The sequence below is a fragment of the Balaenoptera borealis genome (assembly GCF_965194805.1).
Source record: "Balaenoptera borealis genome assembly, chromosome: 10".
NCBI lineage: Eukaryota > Metazoa > Chordata > Mammalia > Artiodactyla > Balaenopteridae > Balaenoptera > Balaenoptera borealis.
In genome coordinates this window covers 108,039,872-108,064,691 of record NC_138874.1, presented here as the reverse complement: position 1 = coordinate 108,064,691, position 24,820 = coordinate 108,039,872, and the positions used below count along the sequence as shown (strand labels likewise).

The following is a 24,820-nucleotide window of genomic DNA, read 5'->3' as shown; positions in this document are numbered from 1 at the left end:
TACTAAGCAAAACAGAAGAATATTTCTGTTTTAGATGAGAAAGGACTTTCTAAATAGAAGAGAAACTCTGAAACCATAAAGGAAAAGACTGACATATTTAACTACATCATTAAAATGTGCACAATAACAGAAATTGCAAAGAAACTTAAAAGTCAACCACAGAGGAAAAGTATTTGCAACTTATGAAATAAAAGGTCAATAACTATAAGGAATAAAGCGCTGCTACACATCAGTAAAATAAATTTGAAGATCCAATAAAAGCATGGATAAAGGCAAATACAAGATATTTCACCTAAAAAAATACAAATTTCCAATACATGAGTGAAAAGATATAAATGTTACATTCTCTCCCATGGTATAAATATAAAACATTAATAATATCCAACATTGGCAAGAATGTCAAAAAATAGACACCTTTGAACTATTGGTAGAATGTAAACCAATAGTTTGGGTGGCAATTTGGCAGTGCCCATCAAAATTCAAAATACATGTGACCTTTGACTCAGAAATTTCATTTGCACAAGTTTATGACAATAGTACTTTAACAGGTACATTACAATATATGCACAATTGCCATGCCGTTTGTCATAACAAAAGATGAAAACACCCTATAACTCCTTGTACAGGTTAATCAGGTGAACACCACACAGCCAGCAAAAAGAACAAGTAGATCTACAGAGATAGAAAATATCTCCAAGATATCAATACATTAAGTAAAAAAAATAAACTACTATAGATAAAATGTGTTCTCAGTTTTTAAAATATATGTGTTTAAAAGTTTAAAAAGTGAAGGGAATGGAATTAGCAGAGATAAGTGACGGAGTTCAGGAAAACTTACACTTTTTGTACTGTTTTAATATTTAAAACTATTTTATAATCTTAAAATAATGTTCAAGTGAGGAGAAACACATTCATTCCCATCACATTCACTTTTGTGTAATCCTTTCTAATATTTGCCCAAATCAGATATATTTCCAATAGTCTGGAAATAGGATATATTCTGTATAGTGCTTTAACTGTTACATCATAAAATTTTACCCTGATTTTCAAAATGATTATTTTAATAGCTATATAGTATTTCTTTGTATCCATAATTTATGAAACCGTTCTTCAAATGTTGACTATTTGAGTCTTAATTTATTTTTATTTGACAAATATATTTACTTTGCTTTGTATGAAACACAGCAATGAACATCTTTATACATGAGGATTTAGGATTTTGCACTTTTTACATCAGTGTTTCAACATATTTTTTGAGTTCTAAGTCAAAGGACAGGAATAACTTTATGACTGTCTATGCATTGCAATATTGCTCTTCAAAACGGTTATGTCCTTTTACAATTCCACCTGCAGCATCTGATCATATCCATTTCACCTTGCACATCCTGCATGTTAATTCTTACCTTCTGATTTTCCTTTAAATATTTTAGTTGATATGAAATATAGGAGGGTTAACTTTTGACACATTCCCACTTCAGATATTTCTAAAACAATCACAAAACAATCATCCAGTATCCTATCTAGGATATTTCATTAGCTTCTTTTTTTCCCCATAACAGGAAAAATCTAAATCAATTTTTCTAATTATGTGTGAAAGTAATAAATGTTTACTGTAAAATAATTACACAACAAATGGTATAAAGAAAAAAGCAAATATTATATAATCCCATCAGCCTGAAATAACCACCATTAAGATTTTGTTGTTTATCTTTATAGCTATTTTCTTACAGACATAGATACAAACTGATTTTATTAATTACCACATTACAGTAGCTTTATGCATACTTATGTAACCTGCTTTTTATCACTTAACAGTTTATGGATATCCTCCAAGCTAACAAATAGTTACCTACATTATCTACAAAACTACTTTCGGTGGCTGCATTCGTTCATCGTAGCCCATAAAAAGCTTGTGCTAATCTATATGCAATGTATTTTATTGTTTTTAGATGCATATTTCGCACTTCTATGGAAATCGAAGATTTAAACAAGATTGGTTATTTGTATTTTTGTTAGTTCCCTGTTCTGTCCACTGTCCTTATTATTATTTTTTTTTGGAAAAGCTCTTTTCTTCTCATACTGATTGGTAAGAGTTCTCTGTATTTGAGAAGCATTAACTCTAAACTCTGGAAATTAGGACAACAGTATCACTTCTTGGGGTGGCGGACTGCAAAGATTAAGTCATCTAGGGTGTGACAAGTGCCTAGTACAAAGCTGGCACCTGTTACTGTTGAAACTTGTTTCCTTTAACCAAGATGGAGAAACAGGTCTATTAAAGGATACCTACACATACACACATACCAACCACTTCTCTTTCTCAATGGCTTCTTGGACAATTATTCAGAACACTTTCCCCAAACTTCCTAAATCTCAGTTCCAGGTTCATCGCTGCTGTGGCGCTGAAAGCTACACTCATTATTATTATTACATTGTGACATTAGATATCTTTTGACCTGTATCTCGGCCTCCCCATAGGAAGGAAGAGAGACGGAGGAAGGAAAGGAGATTGGCTTAAACAACTACCATGTGTCACATATTACATACCTTCATCTTTAAGCCTCCTGGGCAGATATCTTGTCCCCACTTTACAGATGAGGAAGCCGAGGCACATCTTTGCCATCAGCAGTCAGGACTTAACTCCAAAGCCCATGAGCTGACTTTGGTGCCATGCTGCCCACCCTGCTGCAGAGTAGGGACCCGGCTCCAGGCATCCTCATGTCATTCACCAGGGCCACCACATCCTTTACACAAAGCAACTGACCAACGAATGGAGACTAAAGCAGCATACAGACTGCAGCTCTCTTTCAGAATTTGAGACAGACAGAAAGAAGCCAAATCCTCTTTAAAAACCTCAGATGAGTAACCTAGCATTTCCACTCCTCAGGACATACTAATATGCCACAGGAATTACAAATATATTCATTAAAAACAAAAGCAGCATTATGCTTAACAGCCAAAACCATAAATAACCCAAATATCCATAAATGATATCCATAAAATGAGTAAATGAAGAGGTACCATCATGCAATGACATGCTCTACGGCAAAGAAAATTTACAAACTGCAGCTATGCACGACATGGATGAGTCTCAAGAGAAGCCGGGCACAAAACCCAAAAAAAGCCACAGAAAAAAGTACGCACTGCATGATACCATCTACACGGAGTTCAAAAATGCTGTTAGAAGAAGTCAGAGTGATGGAGACCCTCAGGGTGGCAGAAGGGGGCTCAGAGGGTGGAAGGTATTCTGGGCAGCTGTACAATTATGAATCATACACCTTTCTTTGTGTATATTATTTTTAGGTTGGACTAAAATGAAATTCCCGTTTCTGTAGGTCAAAACAGTCAAATATCAGCAATTTTATATGTTTCAAACTAATATTTCAATAAAAACTCTGGAAAAGGAGAAAGAAATGTCTAGCATTGATCAGCAGACTGCGCCCTCTCTGCAAACCAACCTAGAGGCTCCTGCAGCTTCTGACCCTGTTTCTTGCTCCTTTGTTTTTGCTGGAGACATAGTAACAACTTGTGCCTCACCTTGGCGGGACAGTTTTTCACAGTCACATATTAAAAGACTGTGATGAGGGGCTTCCCTGGCGGCGCAGTGGTTGAGAATCTGCCTGCCAATGCAGGGGACACGGGTTCGAGCCCTGGTCTGGGAAGATCCCACATGCCGCGGAGCAACTAGGCCCGTGAGCCACAATTACTGAGCCTGCGCGTCTGGAGCCTGTGCTCCGCAACAAGAGAGGCCACGATAGTGAGAGGCCCGTGCACCGCGATGAAGAGTGGCCCCCACTTGCCGCAAGTAGAGAAAGCCCTCGCACAGAAACCAAGACCCAACACAGCCATAAATAAATAAATTAATTTAAAAAGTTGTTAAAAAAAAAAAAAAAGACTGTGATGAAGCCGTCCCCGGGCTCCACAGACCCAGCCCCTCCCAGCTTCCTGCTCACCCATCCCGGGCATCTCCAAGTCCTGTACGAATTCACTTCCTCACTGTGAACCAGGGTTTCTAATTCATCCACAGAACACTAAGATTATATGTTTTAAAGAAGCAATATTACTAAGATGATTTTCATATTTAAAAACACAATCACAGAAAAATAGAGGTACGGAGCTTTTCCAAGCCTTGTGTGGGTCATAAAAGGCATAATCTTTATAACTAATTGAGATAACTTTATCCAAAAGCTATGAAATTAATGATCTCCTTTTATGGTGTTATAAGCATTTATCTCCCTGTGGAAAAACATCAACAATTCTCAGAATTCTGGGTACAGCCGACTCATTTTACAGTGGCAAATAATATTTCAAACAGAAGGATGCTCCATTTATCAGATAACAAAGCAGACGCCTTCCCGGGCGGGGGAGAAGTGCTGGGCATACTTGGTCCAGCATACACCATCTGGGGGTGGAGGGGGTGTCTGATGGAAGAACTGTCTGCACCGGGCTTCTAGCAGAACTCTGTACGATGAACACAGACTCAGAAGTAAATGATATGAACACAGCATTTTCCTTACACATTATCAAATGCTGTTAGGCTGATAACATTTCTGATTCAATGTCCTAGAATCACTGTTGTAAAAGGCCAGCAATTTGTCACCATTGAGAAGCTACAGGGCTGAGATACCCCCTAACACCTTCCATCAGACAGACAGCAGCCCACGCTGAGGAGTGGGGGTACAGCTCACTAAATGAACTCATGGGAAGTTACATACCTCACTTTGGGGGGCTAAAAGGAATCATCTGAAATATATTTAAAGGAGTCTATTATTTTATAGAAATCCTGTAGTAAATCATTTGTAATAAGAGTATCATTAGCTACCTATGGCATTTCTCTTTAGTGTATATTATGGTTTCATCTTAATAAAAGGATAATAATAATCACATTACCATTTGTTGAGACTCTTCTCGTTTAATACTCACAAGGCTTACATCCATGGATGCAGTTAATACTCCTATCGAACAGACGGAGAAGCACAGACTGAAGCAGGATAAATACTTTGCTAAAAGGCTCACACAGCTAAGTGGAAAAACCAGGATTCAAGCCCCGGTAACCCAATGCCAGAGGCCATGACTGTGACCACTACACTACACTGCCATCCTTAGACACTACATATAAGTAACAGGAATTCACAAGAGTGGGAAGAAGACACCTAGTTGTTGGTATATGTACCGTAGGCACTCACAGCACCTTATTTAATAAAACCCAATGAAGTAGGAACTATTCCCACTTCCCCCATGAAAAAACTGAGGTTCAGAGATTTTAGGCAACTTGCTAGTTAGTGGCAGAGCCAAAATCCAAATCCAGACCTTCCAGCTCCAAAGCCCAAGGTCTAACATTTACACTTTGCCTCAAACAACTCTCTTTCTAGAGAGGGAGCAAAATTATTACAGGTGTATTAGTTAGATATAATAGAATAGATGTTTGCTACTGGAGCTAATCAGTCCCCAAAGGCAAAAAGTTTCCTTCTGTTCGACAGAGCTTACCTCCAATAGCAGCTGTCCTGCTGTTGGCATCTGGCAGCTCTGCCATCTCAACACAGAGCTCTATGCTCGCCATCGACAGAGAAGGACAATGACAGGCCACTGAACGGGAATGATGTTGCCTCAACCTGGAGGTGACACCTGTCACTCTTCCCATGTTCCCTATGGTCCCACCTAAAGGCAGGGGTTTGGGAACGTTAGTCTTCCGTGTAGCCAGAAAGGAGAAAAGAACTAGAGGCGACCCTTGACCACAAGAGGGTCTCAAGCTACTGTAAACTGCACATCAGTAGTTCCCAAACGTGGTGGAGAGAAGGATCACCTGTTGAAAATGCAGATTCCCGGGACTCCACTCCATAGGTTGATCCAGTTAAGTCTGAACTGAGCCCCAGGTAATCCAGGTGCAGGTGGTCAGCAGACTGCCCTTCAGGACGCCTTGCTCTGGATAGATGCAGAACACTCAGAGGTCTATAAACACAATCATCAGAAACTGAGTGCCCTCTGGGGAGCTCTCCCGAGGTGCCGACCACCCAAGGCCCAGGTGGGAGAGTGCGGAAAGCAAAGAAGACAGACATGCAGACTCCAGACGTGTAACCTGCACAGAAGGCGGAATAAACTGTGGGCCCCCGGAGAGCACAGAGGGGCCCAGCAGCGGCGCCAGAGCTGTGCACGGTCACTCCCAGAAGGAAACGGGGCCCAGGTGCCCAAGGGAACTGTCGTTTCCCCCCACTGGGCATGTATCTGATCACGGTGCTTTTTTGTTTCAAACTTCCCAGGGCTCCCCAGTGAGTGCCTACAAGGGAACGTCCACGCTTCCTGACAGGGCACTGAGACCATCTGCGTTCTTGTCCCAGGATCACTTCCTGCCCCTCTTAGCACCCACACGTTGTGCTGAGGCCACACGTGGTGACCTGATCCCACTCAAAATGTGCCTCCAGGCTTCTGCTCCAGGACACTCTGTCTGCAGGAAGGTCCTTGGGCCCAGGCGCTCTGCACCTACCATGCACTGCTCAAGACTCAGGTGAGAGAGGTCAGCTCTAAGCAGCCTTCCCTGGCACCTGTCTCCTCGTCATTCCTCCTAGGACTAATTAATTCCTCCAAGTAAAACTCAGCACTCTGCTCCAACTACCATAACCATCCCCCCTCTAGAGTCTTAAACTGGACTCTGAGGGGTAATGAAGAAAGATCTGTTAGCTACAGTCGATATTCCAAAAATCCTCCTGACAGCCAGGGCCCTCGAGCAAGTCACCTGAACCGGCTAAAGTGCCAAGTTTCCTTGTGTCTGTTTGGAATTACACATACTAAAGTTTACTAATGATAGAGAAAGAAAATTACTACTACAACTGCAGGCACCTAGAAGAGGCCAAATATGCATCTGCCGACTGGATGGGGAGGCAGGGGGATAACAAATAGTGGTGCCTGATGTGCTGGCTCTGCCAGCCTTCGAGCTCCTTGGAGGCGCCTGGCCTTCAGTCCCCAACCATCCCCGGCACCTGCACAGGCCTCCTGCATAGGAAGAGCTCAAAGAAGGATGCTGGGTGGATCTGAGGTGAGGCAAACGCTGTTCCCTGAGCAGCCTGGCATCCTAAGCAGACCCCCAGCTCCTGGAGGGACATGACAGACAGGGAGCCTCCAGGAACCACAGGGAGGGAGAGAGAGAAGGAGGGAGGGATGGAGGGACAGAGGGAGAGATTGAAGACCCCAGGTCCTGCCTAGAGGCCCCTTTGCTCTTACTTAGGGACTGCGGGCAAGGCAGAGAGAAGGCACACCCGCGGGCTCCTTCCGTCCTGCTGCCACCCAAGACGCCAGCAGAGGTTCTCTGAGTGTTTCTGCACCTGCTAAAGCCAGCACTGGACCTTTAGGCCCACAAGCCTCACAGCACTAAATTCAGCCTCAAAGCTACACATCATAATTTGATTTTTCCTAAACATTGATTCCTTAAACCAATTTATTTCCTTTTAGGTTAAACTTTATGTGCCAGCCCTAATTTTCGTTACTCGTTACTAATTTTCTTCTCAGTGGTTTGAGCTTCTCAGGCAGGACCAAGTACTTCTTGGGTGCTCTATGGAGAGCGTCCCATGGAAAGCCTCCTCTTGAAACCCTGAATCATCAAACCTTGGCACTAAACCTCGTCTACAGACAGAGAACCAGTTCCTTAAGAGAACAAGGGAAAGCAGATATCCCTACTACCTATGGATCCAAAAATGCATTGCATTAGCACTAACCTCACATCTCTGGGAGCACGTGGGCACTGGGTGGAGGAAGTCTACTCTTATGCAGAGCAAATCTGATCAGAGAACAGGTGCATCCACAGATGATGTTCCCCCAGAGGCACAAGTTTGCAAAGACATAAGGTATCCCCCCCCCAAAAGATTATTCTCTTATCCTGAGAAATAAAGTAGCTATACCAAGCAAAACCAGATAGTATCAGCTAAGTTGGACCCCACAGCTGAGCAACTGGATTCGGCTTGCCCAGAGGGACTTTCTAAGCCTACTGGAGTGAAGCCCTGCCACTGAGACCACCACCTTCATGAGCAGAGGGGAGTTCAAGCCACTGAAGCTTGCCATCAGACCAGCACCGGCAAAAGGAAGAATGAAACTCCCCCCAAAAGTCAGCCTCTGTCATCTCGCCAGAAGCTTATCTGAGAAAACAAAGGGTCATCTGTATCTGTGTGCTCCAAACCGGTTCTTCCGGAAGGAAGTCGTTATCTGCCTGATGATAACAGCATCTGAGCTTCCAAGATTCCCAGGGAGTCTTGCACAGATACCAAAGCTGGTCTTTGCAGGTAAAAGAGCCACAGTTGGACTCACTGTTAATATTTCCAATTTGATATGAAACCAGGGAATCATCCAAAAATGCCATCAGTGCCCAAGAGTATCCCTTTGGGTGATAGCAGATCCCCCAGTAAGTAATTAATACAAAGGGGAAGTTTGGAGAAAAGAATATAAACTGCCTGGTTTTTACATAACATCCTTAGAGGAAGCAAGAAGCACATAAAATGATAATTATCAAAAATTCCCAAATCCACTGTATAGACCATTCATTATATATTTGTAAACATCCCGTAAATGTTTGGGGGGATGTTTGAAGGGATATCTCAAAACAATACAAATATTTACATATTATTGGACCCTTTTTTAATCTGACAATTCCCAGCGGCAATCAAAAGAGCCTGCCTCACTTTATTTCAGTATTACTCACACAAACATTCACCCAACAAATGGTAAATTCTTCTGTGCACTGAACACTATTTTATCATTTCTATCACACAATAATTTAATGAGGCTTAGCCTATCTGCCAATTGGAAACTGTCCCCAACTGACCACAAGGCAAGTACTAGTTTTAATGTATATTCCAAAGGTAGAAAAATAGATTAAGAGGAGGGAAAAGTGTTTTCTGTTTTCCCAAGTGCATCAGGACCCACCCGAAGTTCTCCTTCCTTCTTCCCACTGAGTAACACTAGTGTTTAGTCAGAAGCTAGGAGAGGGGTCTTTTCTGCATCTGGGGGAGCTCACGGCTTGTTCTGGTGGTGTGAATAAACACTCTAGATAAATTTAGCCCCTCGTAAAGAAAAACATGCAAGAAAGGGCATTTCTTTGTATGCGCATACCCTGGGCTGCACGGAATAGAAGTCATCTCACAGCCTCCCTCCTGCCACCAAAGACTCCGTATTCCGAGCAGAAATCCAGAGAGGGGCCTCCTGTTTGGAATAGCTCAGTGGGCTTTAAAAAAAAAAAAAGTCAAATCCAGAAAGTTCATGCAACTTAAATATGTAAAATGTGTCTGAAGACAGCCATGGGCGCAGGAGGAGAGAGAACCTGACCCCCTAATGGAGGGACAAGTGTAGATGTGGGTGCCTAGGTGACAGGAGATGATAGGAGGCTGTGAAGTGGGTCTGAGCTGGTGTTCTGGGCTTGGATCTGAAAGGCAGAGACACGACAGGGGCCGGGAGGCGGGCGGCGGGTCCCCGGGGCGCACTGGGGCTCAGATGTCTCTGAGAGAACCTGCGCTAGCGCCCCCTCCGAGACCGCTCTTTCCGGGCACCCGCTGCTCGGGGCCCCACCGGGCATTCCGCTACTGCCCTAAGCGGATACGGACTCGGCACAGAGCTCCGGGCGTATGAAGCCCGCACCCCAGGCTGCGGCCCCGGACTTCCGAGCCTCCGCAGCAACAGTTTTCCAGCGGGAGAACTACGGCAAACGCCTCCAGCGGAAACACTCAGCCGGACCCGCGGCGCCAAAGCCAGGGACGCGCACGCGGCGGGCAATAAGCGATGTGGTTAGGAGCGAAGGCTGCAAACGTCGGGCTCGGAAGATCCCACACAAGGAGAAACTTCCCGAGGACGCCAACGAGGGTCGCGTCTGCGTCCAGGGAGGCAGCCAGAATCCGCCGGCAGGTGGTGCGGAGCCGGTGAAAGGCGCAGGCGAGGGGACCCGAGCGGCGGCCGGAGCCGCTCCCCGGCGCGACGCGGGTGTCGGGAACAGGTCTCAGCCTCGCGCACGCGGGTCCCTTCACGCCCAGAGTCCCAGGAGGGAGACCGGGAGGGTCTCTCCTGGTCCCCTAGGACATCCCTAGCGCGGAGAGGGGCCCTCGAATCCAGGCCCCGGCGGGACGCAAACAAACTTGGGGCGCCGAGACGCTCGGTCCGTGGATCCCCGAGTCCATGCGTGCGCCCCCGCCCGCGGCGCGCCACTACTTACACGAAGACCCCGAAAAGCAGGGCTCGGACCCCGATCTCGATGGCCAGTTCTCGCATGGTGCGGCCGGAGCAGCTCCCGCGGCGGCTGCGGCTGGTGCTGTCCGCGGCTCCCCCGCAGCTCGGCCGGCGCCGGCTCTCCAGACCCGGGGCGGCGAGGGAGGCGCGCTCCAGGCCGCGGGCGGGGGCGGGGGGCGGGCGCCCGGAGGGGCGGGCGGGTGGCGGGGAGGGCTCAGCCCAAACCTCCTGCCTGAGGCTCCGGGGCTCAGGGACGCCGCGCTGGCCGCTCCCACGCTCCCGGCCCCGAGCGGAGGACGCCTCGGGGACTCCCCGCTCCCCTGCGCTGGGCACCGCCTCCGCGTCCTGAGCCCTCGCCGTGCGCTCGCGGCCAGGCTAGGGGAAGCCCGGGGAAGCCCGGCCGCCGCCGCCGCCTCCCCTGCGCGCTCCCCGCCAGTGGGCGGCCCCTGGGCTCGGCGCCCGGGCAGCGCGCGCCCTGGGCTCTGCCTGCGGCCCCTCTGCGTCTCCTCGCTCGGCCTCTGACTCTCGCTCTCGGGTCTCTCGCTCCCTGGCACACGCACGCACGTGGGCAGGTAGTAGGAGAGCGCTTTGGGAATTCTCTCCGGCTCCAGACAGCCCTGGCACTCACTGTTCGTGCCAGCCAGCGCTCCCTCCCATCCGTTTTCTGCCCTTCCTACATCTTTCTAACCTGGAATCATTTCTTTTTTTCTAGGAAGTTCCCCCGAGATTACTCGCAGGCTTTGCTTTGCCCTGAGGAAGAGCCAGCCAGACTCCAGGGTCCTGGCACAGACTGAGCAAAGGCGAGCCTGACTCCTCGCCATGCCACCAGCGCCAGGCCAGGGGACCCCTCCCGCGCAGCCCCCAGCAGCTTTGGACCGCGCTGTGAAATGTGAAAAAAGAGACTGGCACAGTCCCTACCCCGGCGGTCAGTGTCGCTCATGGCTGACACAGCACTGTCATCAGCACCTGAGGCAGCAGGGGCTGCCAGGAGGACCAGGAGCCTCATCCTCAGGGTTCAGAGTCAAAGGCCAGATCCTCACCGGTGACCTGAGGGTCGGGACCTCAAGCCAGAGCCCAGCGAGGGTTAGGCTTTGCTTTCCCATCACCTGTCAGGACTGTGTATATTTCTCAGAATTTGCACTTGTCTTTATTAATTTAAACCAAATGGACATTCAAGATGCAAAACTCATATTAACCATAACCATTAGGTTGTCTCTGGGGAGCCCAGATCTCTTCTGGGTTTTGTGAGCTGGGAAAATGGATTCGAATGTGGTTCCTGGGAATGAGGAGCCATAGCTCAGCCTCAGACAAGAGGGAGAGTAGGAAGAAAGAAGACCTTAGGAGGAGGCCTTAGGCATCAGCAAAGGGCAAAGAGACCCTACCTCCAAAGGGACATATGATGGCTCCAAGATTCCTGAGCCAAGACATCTCAGGGTCTAGGAAAGAGAGGCAGACAGATGAGGAACAATCCTGGCTCTGTGTGGAAGGGACTCCATCCCGGAAGCCCCAGAGGCAGGAACTGTATCTAGTTAGCTTGTCACTGTATACACAATGCCTGGCACACTGTGCTTGGTAAGTATTTGGTGAATGAATGAATGACTATATAAATCAGTCACGTGGGGTGTCAGATGTGGATAGAGTAGGAAGGACTTGGAGGAAGGAGGTGTGGGTCTGTCTCCTCTGTGCCTTGGGCCCTACAACTACCCTGGACACAACTGGACTGGGTTGTGGTGTAGGAGAGCCCATAGTAACTCAGTGAACTCCAATGACCCAGATCCGAGACTGTCAGGTGGCCAGGTTCCAGATTACTAACAAGAGCCCATGATATTAACACATCACTTACCTATAAGCATCAACTGAGCACAGCCTCTGCAAAGCCATGTGTTGGGTGTTAGGATTCATTATCCAAATCTGCCCTCAAGGAGATAGGCAGACAAGGAACCATGAAGAAACATTAAGGAACTATGCAAAGCAGTACCAGTCAGTCCCAAAGGAGTGCTTCAGAAAACTGGATCACTCAGAGATCAGGGTTGGAGTCATTCCTTTGGTCTGGGGTGGCCAGAGCACAAAGCCTTGTCAAGGAGAATTGGTTCTTAAAAGGCAAAGGAAATTCCAAGTGAGGGCAAGAGCACAAGTAGGTGAAGGGGGCAGAAGGCGGAAGGGGTTTGGAGGGCAGAGTGGATTGACCTCGTGGCAGAGCTGAAGGGTGGACCAAGGTTAAATTCATGGTAGAGACCTAACTGTGTTGGTCCTGCCCACCAGGGACTGTTATCAAGATCACAGAATTAGGGACTTCCCTGGTGGCGCAGTGGTTGGGAATCCACCTGCCATTGCAGGGGACACGGGTTCGAGCCCTCGTCTGGGAGGATCCCACATGCTGCGGAGCAACTAAGCCCATGTGCCACGGCTGCTAAGCCTGCACTCTAGAGCCCGTGAGCCACAACTACTGAGCCCGCATGCCACAACTACTGAAGCCTGTGCACCTAGAGCCCATGCTCTGCAACAAGAGAAGCCACCACAATGAGAGGTCTGCGCACTGCAGCGAAGAGTAGCCCCTGCTCGACACAACTAGAGAAGGCCCATGTGCAGCAATGAAGACCCAATGCAACCAAAAGTAAATAAATAAAATTGATTCTTTAAAAAAAAAAAAAAGATCACAGAATTAGAATCTTTGTGCAACATTTTCTTGATCATTTCTTGCTTGTATTAGAGATGCCTAGAGAAGGAGTTTGAAAGGGCATGTGACCTCACTGCTGCCATCATGAAGAAGTGACTTTGAAACACAGATCTAAACAGCTGCCCAGTTCAACTCCCCATCTGATGCTTGAACTGATTCTGTGCTCTCCCCACAACGTGGTCATCCTGTGCATATTGGAAATCCTGCCACTGATAAAGAATTCACCCTTGAGGGAGCCTGTACCCTCTTCAGACAGCTCTGTTGAAATCTCTTCCTTATAGGGAATTACAACAAAACGCTGTCCTGTAACTTACATCAGTGCATTAGTCCTGCTCCACCAGCTCCCACCCGCTGCCTGCTAGCTGCACAGAACTGATACAGTCAGAACTTCTGGGGTGCCAAGGAACAGATGGCTCAACCCAAATTCATTTAAAAAAAAAAAAAAAAGAAGAAGAGTTTGAAAGTTCAGGGGAAGATCAGGCTTCAGGCACAGCTGGATTCAGGATCTAAGCAATGTCACCAGGACTTGATTCTTTCTACCTCTGCTCTGTCTGCACTGTATTGGCTTCAGTCTTGGGTTCCTGGTAGTTACAAGATGATTGCCAGAAATCCAGCTCACAGGATCAAATTTAACGGGAAAGACCTCTATCTTGATGCCAGCAGTCCCAACAAAAGTGTCACTGAATGTCATTGGCACTGCCCAGCCCTGAAGCGATCACCATGGTCTGGGTATCATGATGGCTTGATTGTCTCAGGCCTGGGTCACATGCTTCATCCCTAAGCTGGGAGTGGAACCTTCACCCAGAGCCCCTGAGCTGAGAATGGGAGAAAGTGGACCCCCAAATACAGGGCTGATGCTTTGGAGGAGGGAAAATGTTTGAGGTAGAGCAAACTAACATAGGCCAGGATACCCCCTTCCATGCCACAACCGTGCAGATTGCAGAAAACTAGCGTGTTTCCCTGAGTTCTTGTCCTGTCCCTCAGTCTTTAACCAGTAGAAGAGTTATCCACGATAAGGCTGCCCTGTCTTTGCTTTGTCATGCAGACTTACAGAACTACCTTTAAACAAAGCTTCGATGCCACCCAGAGGCTCCTCTTCAGCTGCCCAGTCTCTTCCATCTCCACCCTTTTGGCAACTCTGTCATCTGCGCTAATAATCCCCTTTCTTGTTTACCAAAGTCAGCTGTTAAGGGAAAGCTCTAGCCTTGTTCATTACATAAACCTGGATCAGGATATTCCGTGGTGTGTGTGTCTGTCCATCTCTCTCTCTCTCACAGAGAATTTATTATTTAAGCCAGGTCCCTCTTGAAGGGCAGTCCCCGTGAAAGGGACTAAAGATGCCATCCTCGGTGTCCCAAATCCCACAAAGCGGGAGGCCACTCCCATGGGTGTGGGGTGGCCAGCTCCAGCAGCTGTCTAGCTGTGAACATGTGCCAAAGGGTAGAGACCTTCGAAGTGCCATGGTACTGCAGCAGCACATACATGAGTGGACAAGCGAGTGAAGTAAAGCAGGTTAGATAAAGCAATCCAGCCAGGTGCCCAGGCTGGCAGCCCCTGCTGGGTCTTCAGAAGACCCCCATGGAACGTGATGAGTTCTCTAGAGAAGGAAGCATGGGTCAGAGGCTCTAGCAGTCTCAGAAACGTTCTATCATAAGAAAGAAACATGCCAATCCCTTACCAAGATAAAGTGAGCACCGTAACTGTAAAATGTGGGACTGATCTTTGAAAAATCACTTCAGAATGTAGACACTCGAATGGGTGCAGCTTCCCTCAATGCCTCTGTGGTTGCACACATTTTCAAAGTGCCACTTGGGGAAAATCTCTCATATTTCATATTGAGCTTGTGGGCATGCCAAGAAAATCACCCTCATCCCTTCGCAGTCATGCCTCTGCTGTTGGATTTTTTCTTTAAATTCCCAAATGGTACTGTCCAGTATGATGATCCCATATTGACCAGATTTTTGGCTATTTCTAAAAACCAAAGCCACTTTCAGAAAACACAAATTTGCAACAATTTCTTATTATGTCATTTCCAAAAGTTATACTTTGTATCTCAGTGATACCCACCTAGCTGCTCTAAGAGTGTGGCCTGGAAACAGGTAGCCAGCATGGTGATCCTTCCCCATGGAGACCCACACATTCAGGCTTTCCACTGTGGTTGCCTGGTATGAACTTGCTGATGTGCCTAAAACACCAGGGATCAAAGAGGAGTTTCAGAAGAGGTCATCAAGTTCAACTTGGTTCATGAATATCTTCCACAAGGGTCTCAATAAATATCTGTCTGCTTGAACACCTCAAGGGATGAGGAACTCACTCGCTGCTCATTCCATCTCTGGAGAGACCTATTGTTATTGACGTTTGAGTAGAAACAGACTTGCCTGTAGCCTACATCCACGGCTCCAAATTGTGCTTTGGGGACCACACAGAATATATTCAATGCCTATTCTTCTATGTTATGGCTCTTTAATTATTCTACAACTGGAAAGGAAGAGAGACAGAGATAAGAATGGAGGGAGAGACAGAGAGGAAGAGAGAGAGTAGGTCTTCTCTTTTCCAAGTTAAATATTCTCAGTTCTTTCACCTTCTGGTAGTAATATTTATAAGACCTCTGAGGATATAGCACTGCAGACCCAATACTGAAGTGCATTAAGCCAAATTCCACATAATAAAAGGTAATTTTCCTACTTCCTGGAAAGAGATAAAGCACACTGAAAGTGATTTAACCCTTTAATATTTTCAGAGTAGTTGTTAGGCCATCAAAGGAGAAAATGTATGAATTAATGAAGTCTTCAGGGAAAAACGTTACTTCAGTTCTTAGAAAGCTTTAAGTTAGAAACTTTCTTTTTTAGTAGGATTTTGCCTCTTATTTTCAAATTCATCATGTGAAAAGTCAGAGTAACACTACCTTTACTTTGTCCAAAAAGAAATCTTTGTAAGGGAGTCACCAATAGGATTCTCATTGCCATAGATGCTCTGTCACAAATTAGAATCTTGGAATATTAGTGCAAGGGAAAAAATTGAAGATTAAGAAGTCTTTGTTCTTAGTGCACAGCTAGTTCTGCTCCTTCGCTTGTGGGTGGTCCAGGGCCTTGCCAAGACCCCCCTCAGGGAGTCAGGGGCAGGACCAGGAGCGGAACCAGAACCCAAGTTCCCTCATTCACAGTCCTGTGCTTTTTAATGGCACCTAGCTGCATCTTGGGTGAAATCTGATTGTTATTTTGATTTGTGTTTCCCTGATGGCTAATGATGTTGAGCACCTTTTCATGTGAGTTTTGGCCATTCTTTCATCTTCTTTTGTGAAGTATCTCTGCATGTTTGTTGCCTATTTTTAAATTGGATTTTTGGTTTTTATTATTGATTTGAAGGAGTTTTTAATATATTCTGAACCCTAATCCTTTCTTAGACATACATATTATAAATATCTCCTACCTGTGCCTTAACTTTTCATTTTCTTTACAGTACCTTTTGAAGAGCACTCATTTTTAATTTTGATGAAGTCCAACTTATCAATTTCCTCTTTCATGGTTGTTCATTTGCCTGCTCCACATCTGTGAAGATTTTCCCCTATGTTTTCTTCTAGAAGCTCTATAATGTTAGCTTTTACATTTAGGTCTATGTTATGTCTCAAATTAATTTTTGCATGTGGTATAAAGTAGGGGCTGAGGTTCTTTTTTTTCATAAGGATATCCGGTTACTCAGTATTGCTTGTTAAGAATACTATCTTTTCAGGTTGAATTACCTTGACAGCTTTGTCAAAAACTGACAATTTGTATTGGTCCCCTCGATTCTTTTCATTTTCTCCACCCATCTCTTCGGGGTCCTGCTCTGTGCTAGCCAACACCAGGGGACTTGTACCAATGTTCATTACAGCTTTATGCATGATAACCAAATACTGGAACCAGCCAAATGCTTATTAACAGGAAATGGATAAATGGTGGCATAGTCATACAATGAAATACCACTAAGTGATAAAAAGGAATGAGCTACTGATACATGCAAACACATGAATAAATCTGAAAAACATATTCTGAGCAAAAGAAACCAGACATAAAAGAGAACATACCATATGATTCTATTTATATGAGCCTCTAGAACAGGCAAACTGGGCTATGGTGATAGAGAGGGAAATGGTGGTTTCCTCTGGGTGGCGACGAGAAAGTGGCACAGGGGAACTTCCTGAGGTATTAGAAATATTCTGTGCTTAATTGGGATGCTGGTTCCATGGGTACATACATTTGTCAGTATTCATCCAACTGTATATTTTAAATCTATGTATTTAATTGTGTGTAAGTTATATCTTAACTTTTTTTAAAAAGAGGGAAAACAAAGGAAAAAATTAGGTCACAGGATGCGGAGAAAATTCTCAGTGGGATCCCCCAAGCAAACAATGCCAGCTCCTCAGTTCGTCCAAGTATTCTGACTGCCATGGGGTCAGACACACTCAGCACAACTGCCATGGTTGTCTTTCAGAGACCCAAACGGAAAGGTCTCTTCCAGGGAGTATTTGGAAGCTGCTCAAATGCTCCTTGCAAGGAGGCACTCAGATAACAGTAGAGGTTGTTTCCCTGGCTGCTGACCTGATCTGACTGGTGAGCTCAATACTCCAGCCCATTCTTCTCGGACAACTCTTCGTTTTGAAATTTTTAGCCTTCATTAGCCAGAAATCTTTCTCCCGGGAGCTGCACGCGCTGGTCACCTTCTCACCTCCAGAAGGAGGAAAGGGCAGCTCCACGCAGCTCCCCACCCATGTTTTTGCCCTGTCAGGAAACTAGGCTGCCCGGTCAGTCCTTTCTCTCAACACCACCTCTTGCCTTGTGAGTGCTGCAAAAACATCCACCAAGGAAAAGAGAAATGTTCTCCTTTATGAACCAGATTCCTCCAAGTCATAAGTGCTATCCTGGGGATGAAGTCGGCTACAGGGCCAGGCCGGGGAGCAGTGCCTTCACTGGATAACTGAGATTTGGCCCTTCAAAACATCCACGCTTGCTAAAGGCTGTTATTTCACCATTATAGCTTCATTTGTGTAGCAAGGAAGTCTTTCCTCTTCAAAGATCCCCTTTTAAAGCATAAATTCTCCGAAGCAGAGTCATACCTCAGGCTGTTTAACAACGGGCATCTTCTTTTTCATGTCAGTTTGCTGTTTACAACACACACTCCCATGCATTACCTCCTTTGATCCTCACCACAAGATCACACGTGGAAGAAAAGTTTTTATTATTATTATTATTATTATCTCCACCACTTTTTTTAGAAGATAAAGCTTGTGGTTACGTGGCTCACCCAGACCACCTAGATGGTCAGTTGTAGAGCCGAACTAAAGGGCAAGTCTTCCAGTAACAGGCTCCGTGTCCTTTCCAGCGTGCTAAGGCCCCTGGCCCTCACCATCCAAGTGGGGATTGATGGGATGCTGGGAGAGCAGAAATGGAACACAGGACCGGTGCCTGGCAAAGGCAGGAAGGCTGCCTGGGGCAGGATATTGGAGAGCGAGCAGAGGGGTTGACGATAGGAAGGAAGGGGTGACAAGGCCCACCTTCACCTGCTCTGTAGTTTGGCATATATGTCCTCAGAGAACCTTAAACACACCAGGAACTCAGAACGTGCCTGTAACTGAAACTACTTCACCAAGTCTTCCAGGCCAGCGGGTGAATCAATTATGATTCCTCTAGTAGCAACTGATAGAAAACCCAACTCAGATTGCCCTGGCCAGTGACCAGAGGGGATGCTGGGTTCAGGCAGTCTTTGCACATCACTCAATAGTACTTCTCTGTTGTCTTCAACTCAGATTTGTTCTCTCCTTGTTGGGCAGCGCCATCTTACAGCCTCCTAGGTTCAAGTTCAGCAAAGAAAAAAAATATGGGTGTGTGTATTTGTTTTCCAGTAGTTCTTGCCAAAGTCCTGAGATCTGCTCTGATTAGACCAGCTTGGGTCATGGGTCCATGACGGTGGGGGACTATGCTTGGCGACTGCGATTAGGATAACTCTGGGGCATAAACCCATCCCTTAAACCAAGAGGAACAAGAGTGGAAAGCGGGTAGAACCTCGAGCTAAAGTCAGTTACTATGGCCAAAGAAGGGTGAATGGATATCGAGAAGGCAGATTTCAAATGCCCACCACGCAATAAGATGCCCACCACACAGATCTCACTAGAAGGTAATCTCCAATAGGACAGGATCTTTTCCATGCTCACTGCTATATCCCCTAGAAAAATACTTGGCACATAGTAGGTACTCAGTAAATAGTGATATTTATCATACAAATGAATAAATGAGCGAAACTCAAGCTTTCAGAGAAGCTGCTAAGTATGGTATCACACGGTTTGGTTTTGCTCATCACTTCCTTGGCCCAAACTAGGATTTCAGGAAAGAGTTGGGTGCAGAGCCACCTCCAGCAGCTATGCCTGTTTGTGTTACGTCCATCTGCCTGAAAGTCCATTTGCCACTTGAGCTTAAAGCAGACAACATGTTGTCTTTTCTATCATGGTGCAAGTGACATTGATGAGTTTCACAAGTTAATATACATATTAAGACTGCATCTTGGAGCCCAACTTCTAAAGAAATCTTTCCACCCTTTGTGTCCTTTGTTCTTCCTCAAAGAGCTTAAGGAGACCCTACTGCAAGGGGATAATGTGTATAGAGCAGCAGTGGACAGATATGCACACATCTTGGCACAGGGGCCCCAAACAGCACTGCCAGTGACCAACAGCACAGGCTTCTGGATTTCCAAAAGCTATTACCCTGTAGGTGTACAGCCTTTGCAGAGACGGAACTGGGAATAAAGTTTGCGTTACCTGACTTGCTACTCACCAACTTCTCCAAATATGACTCCCAAGGCCATGGAGTTCTCTAGTCATAATGTATGGGATTTCAAGGATAACATGAAACCCCCATGTTGTTTGTAAAGTTTGGAATATGTGTTTATTTTTCTGAGAAGAGGGTCCATAATTTTTATCTGATTCTCAGAAAGCTTCATAGGAAAAAAATTCAAGAACCTCTGCTTTAGTAATTATCAGATCAAATCACCTATGATCCTGGTAAGCTTTGATCAGCAGCAACTCCAGCCTTGTGCCCCAGAGGCATTAAACAGCTTCTTTTTTAATGATTCCAATTGGATAACAAAGATTTTCTCTCATGGTCAGACTTGGAATCAGGTCCACCTGGGCATCTGATGTACTCAACCTACATTTGGATAGGTTGAGGGCCCCTGAACATGAGGAAAGAGGAGTGAAGTGGCCTGGGGTGGAGCTGTGTGTTCCATCCAGGGTGTCCCTGAAGGCTGACATTTCGAAACTTCTATAACTAGGGCTCTCTTCCCAAAAGGCATGACCCACCTTCGCAGGATAGGTGTCCTCAGGGCTTTGTCATGCGCCATCCACACTTTCTTGCCTAACCTTCTCCATTAAGACCTTAGAGGCATTTATGCAAGATTCCCAATACTGGGTCAGGATAAGGATAACCAGTCCAAAAGAACTGGCATTTGATGACCAGCTGCCAACGACCACTTTCTGGAAGCCTCCTGACTCAGGGATAGTGGATGTCTGTCGTCTTTCTACCCAGCATCAATCTGTCCTTCTTATGCTAATAGTCCTTCATTTTTGGGGACATCTGGTGAAACCAGGAGGGCTTCAAATGGCCTAATTGCTAATTTCCCTCCCTGCTCTGCTCTTGTGGATAAGGCCCCTAGACAATGACCTCCTTGTCGCTCAGGAACCAGGCACAGTTTCTGCTTATCCCAAGTGCCAGGTTTCAGTTCCCTACCAACCTGCAAAATTATTCAAACAGGCCAATCACATCTTCCCATGGAAACGGGGGCCACTCCACTTGTTCATGCTCTTCCTACGTGCAACCCTCATGTAGCCCTGTGTGCCATGCAGTGTCCTCCTCCCTGGGACTATGAGTGTATGTCACTACTAAACCACTGTCTACCTCACCTATCCAGTGCCAGGGGTCATGTGTCCTATGTTGGCCACCCCTATAACCCCAGGTCAGGAACCCCTCCCTCACCAAAGAGGGGAATAGGAGGTGATTAAGACAATCAGCATCTCCACCCTCACATCTTGTGCTTCCAGTAAAGCTGACCTCACCCTGGCCTCAAAGATGTGCATTTGACTCAGGCCTGGCCAATCAGAGTATACATTCTTTCGGCCACAGTGATTGGTCAGGCATGGACACATGACCTGGTTAGAACCAATGAGATACAATGCAACATCTCCTCCCACTGCTGAGAAAGGCACTTTTCTTCTTGCTTCAACTTAGACCTTGGAGGAGGTGGGACTGGAGCTGGCCCCTTTCACCACGAAGATCCTGAGCATTACGCTAGTATGGAGGAGAAAAGGGGTAAGATTTAGAGAGATCAGGCCCCATTGGCATAGTAAGAGGCCCTGGGGGAAGTTAGACCTAAAGGTACTAATACTTGGACTTCCCACTTCTCTAAGCCACAGCATTCCTGGTTTTGGTTAAGACAGTTTGATTAGGATTTTTTTCTGTCATCGAGACCTGACTGAATCATTAAAATCTCTTACATCAATCACAGAGTGTTTGCCAAATATCTACCATGTGCCAAGCACTGTTGAGGGATATGTGGGGGACAAAGAGGTACAGGGGCTACAAAAGTTTAGTGAGCAAGATCAACTCCCATGGAGCAAAAAGCCAATGACTAAGGGTTACATTCAATGGCACCAGCACTGGCAAGGATAGTTGAGAGTGGCTATTCTGTCCATCCATCAGCCGTAGAATAAAATTCCATTCCAGAATGATTCCCCCCTCTCTCCTTAGCCTCTAGCGATCCACGTGCATGACCAGGAATTGTCAGCAAGGGACAGTGGGAGACAGTGATGCCACCAGGACAAAGCTGGCCCCTTCCCACTTTACCTGAAGCTCACCTCCTTATTCAATTCACAGGTCTGTTTTATAACTTTCCAGGACACAAGATGTTCTGACACTTGAGTAATAAGTGATGTTCACAAGATGTTTCCCCTTCTCCACGCCAAGGATCCTAATGAGAATGGGTGCCATATCTCCCCTCTTCCCAATCTTTGTCCAAGTAGTAAGGTAACAGCCCTCCCTCCCTTTTAAGTTCATCATCAGTAGATCTAGACAACAACAACATCCTTAATCTACACAGAGAGAAAGCAAAATAGAGATGCCAACAACCCAGAAGAGTTTCTTTGGTTTTGTCCTGGTGAGTTGAAGCAGAAGGTTAATAATAGGACAAAGTCTCAGTGGTCCCACAAGGCAGAGCAGCCAGATATCCCTTTAATCACTATTAACAATATTAACAAATTAAAGGATAAACACCATATGATCATCTCAATAGATGCAGGAAAAGCTTTCAACAAAATTAAACACCCATTTATGATAAAAACTCTCCAGAAAGTAGGCACAGAGGGAACCTACCTCAACATAATGAAGGCCTTATATGACAAACCCACAGCCAACATCATTCTCAATGGTGAAAACTGAAAGCATTTCCTCTAAGATCAGTAACAAGACAAGGGTGCCCACTCTCACCACTATTATTCAACATAGTTTTGGAAGTTTTAGCCATAGCAATCAGAGAAGAAAAAGAAATAAAAGGAATCCAAATCAGAAAAGAAGAAGTAAAACTGTCACTGTATGCAGATGACATGATACTATATGTAGAGAATCCTAAAGATGCTACCAGATAACTACTAGAGCTAATCAGAGAATTTGGTAGAGTAGCAGGATACAAAATTAATGCACAGAAATCTCTTGCATTCCTATACACTAATGATGAAAAATCTGAAAGAGAAATTAAGAAAACACTCCCATTTACCATTGCAACAAAAAGAATAAAATACCTAGGAATAAACCTACCTAAGGAGATGAAAGACCTGTATGCAGAAAACTATAAGACACTGATGAAAGAAATTAAAGATGATACAAACAGATGGAGAGATATACCATGTTCTTGGGTTGGAAGAATCAACATTGTGAAAATGACTATACTACCCTAAGCAATCTACAGATTCAATGCAATCCCTATCAAACTACCAATGGCATTTTTCACAGAACTAGAACAAAAAATTTCAAAAAATTTGTATGGAAACACAAAAGACCCTGAATAGCCAAAGCAACCTTGAGAAAGAAAAATGGAGCTGGAGGAATCAGGCTCCCTGACTTCAGACTGTACTACAAAGCTACAGTAATCAAGACAATATGGTACTGGCACAAAAACAGAAATATAGATCAATAGAACAGTATAGAACACCCAGAGATAAACCCACGCACATATGGTCACCTTAACTTTGACAAAGGAGGCAAGAATATACAATGGAGAAAAGACAGCCTCTTCAATAAGTGGTGCTGGGAAAACTGGACAGCTACATGTAAAAGAATGAAATTAGAACACTCCCTAACACCATACACAAAAATAAACTCAAAATGGATTAAAGACCTAAACGTAAGGCCAGACACTATCAAACTCTTAGAGAAAAGCATAGGCAGAGCACTCTATGACATAAATCACAGCAAGATCCTTTTTGACCCTCCTCCTACAGAAATCGAAACAAAAACAAAAATAAACAAATGGGACCTAATGAAATTTAAAAGCTTTTGCACAGCAAAGGAAACCATAAACAAGACCAAAAGACAACCCTCAGAATGGGAGAAAATATCTGCAAACGAAGCAACTGACAAAGGATTAATCTCCAAAATATACAAGCAGCTTATTCAACTCAATATCAAAAAAACAAACAACCCAATCCAAAAATGGCCAGAAGACCTAAACAGACATTTCTCCAAAGAAGATATACAGATTGCCAACAAACAGATGAAAGGATGCTCAACATCACTAATCATTAGAGAAATGCAAATCAAAACTACAATGAGGTATCATCTCACACCGGTGAGAATGGTCATCATCAAAAAATCTACAAACAATGAATGCTGAAGAGGGTGTGGAGAAAAGGAACCCTCTTGCACTGTTGGTGGGAATGTAAATTGATACAGCCACTATGGAGAACAGTATGCAGGTTCCTTAAAAAACTAAAAATAGAACTACCATATGACCCAGCAATCCCACTACTGGGACTATACCCTGAGAAAACCATAATTCAAAAAGAGTCATGTACCACAATGTTCACTGCAGCTCTATTTACAATAGCCAGAACATGAAAGCAACCTAAGTGTCCATCGACAGATGAATGGATAAAGAAGATGTGGCACATATATACAATGGAATACTACTCAGCCATAAAAATAAACAAAATTGAGTTATTTGTAGTGAGGTGGATGGACCTAGAGTCTGTCCTACAGAGTGAAGTAAGTCAGAAAGAGAAAAACAAATACCATATGCTAACACATATATATGGAATCTAAGGGAAAAAAAAGGTTCTGATGAACATAGGGGCAGGACAGGAATAAAGACGCAGATGTAGAGCATGGACTTGAGGACGGGGGAAGGAGGGTAAGCTGGGACGAAGTGAGAGAGTAGCACTGACGTATATACACTACCAAATGTAAAATAGATAGCTAGTGCGAAGCAGCTGCATAGCACAGGGAGATCAGCTCCTTTGCGACCACCTAGAGGGGTGGGATAAGGAGGGTGGGAGGGAGACGCAAGAGGGAGGGGATATGGGGATACACACATGCATATAGCTGATTCACTTTGTTATACAGCAGAAACTAACACACCATTGTAAAGCAATTATACTGCAATAAAGATGTTAAAAAAAAACACAGGGCTTCCCTGGTGGCGCAGTGGTTGAGAATCTGCCTGCCGATGCAGGGGACACGGGTTCAAGCCCTGGTCTGGGAAGATCCCACATGCCGCGGAGCAACTGGGCCCGTGAGCCACAACTACTGAGCCTGCGCGTCTGGAGCCTGTGCTCCGCAACAAGAGAAGCCCGTGCACCGCGATGAAGAGTGGCCCCCGCTTGCCACAACTGGAGAAAGCCCTCGCACAGAAATGAAGACCCAACACAGCCAAAAA

At 45.4% G+C, this 24,820-nt stretch overlaps 1 protein-coding gene and 1 long non-coding RNA gene across 12 annotated transcripts in view; one reads left to right on the top strand and one right to left on the bottom strand.

Annotated features, from left to right (window-relative positions):
* The window catches only part of PLPP4 (phospholipid phosphatase 4), a 567,241-nt gene that overhangs the window by 210,108 nt on the left and 332,313 nt on the right, over positions 1 to 24,820 (bottom strand). For 6 of the 11 annotated variants that reach the window (XM_082407042.1, XM_082407041.1, XM_082407048.1 and 3 more), the window contains exon 1: positions 10,181 to 10,648. The exons of the other annotated variants lie outside the window; for them this stretch is intronic. In XM_082407042.1, the coding sequence (XP_082263168.1) occupies positions 10,181 to 10,236 (56 nt within the window). In that variant the 5' untranslated portion in view covers positions 10,237 to 10,648. Of the gene's footprint in view, positions 1 to 10,180; positions 10,649 to 24,820 lie in introns of those variants that run through there. 11 annotated transcript variants of the gene reach the window in all.
* Positions 1 to 24,820, top strand: part of LOC309635585 — a 712,727-nt gene that overhangs the window by 389,389 nt on the left and 298,518 nt on the right. The gene's annotated exons all lie outside the window — the stretch shown is intronic.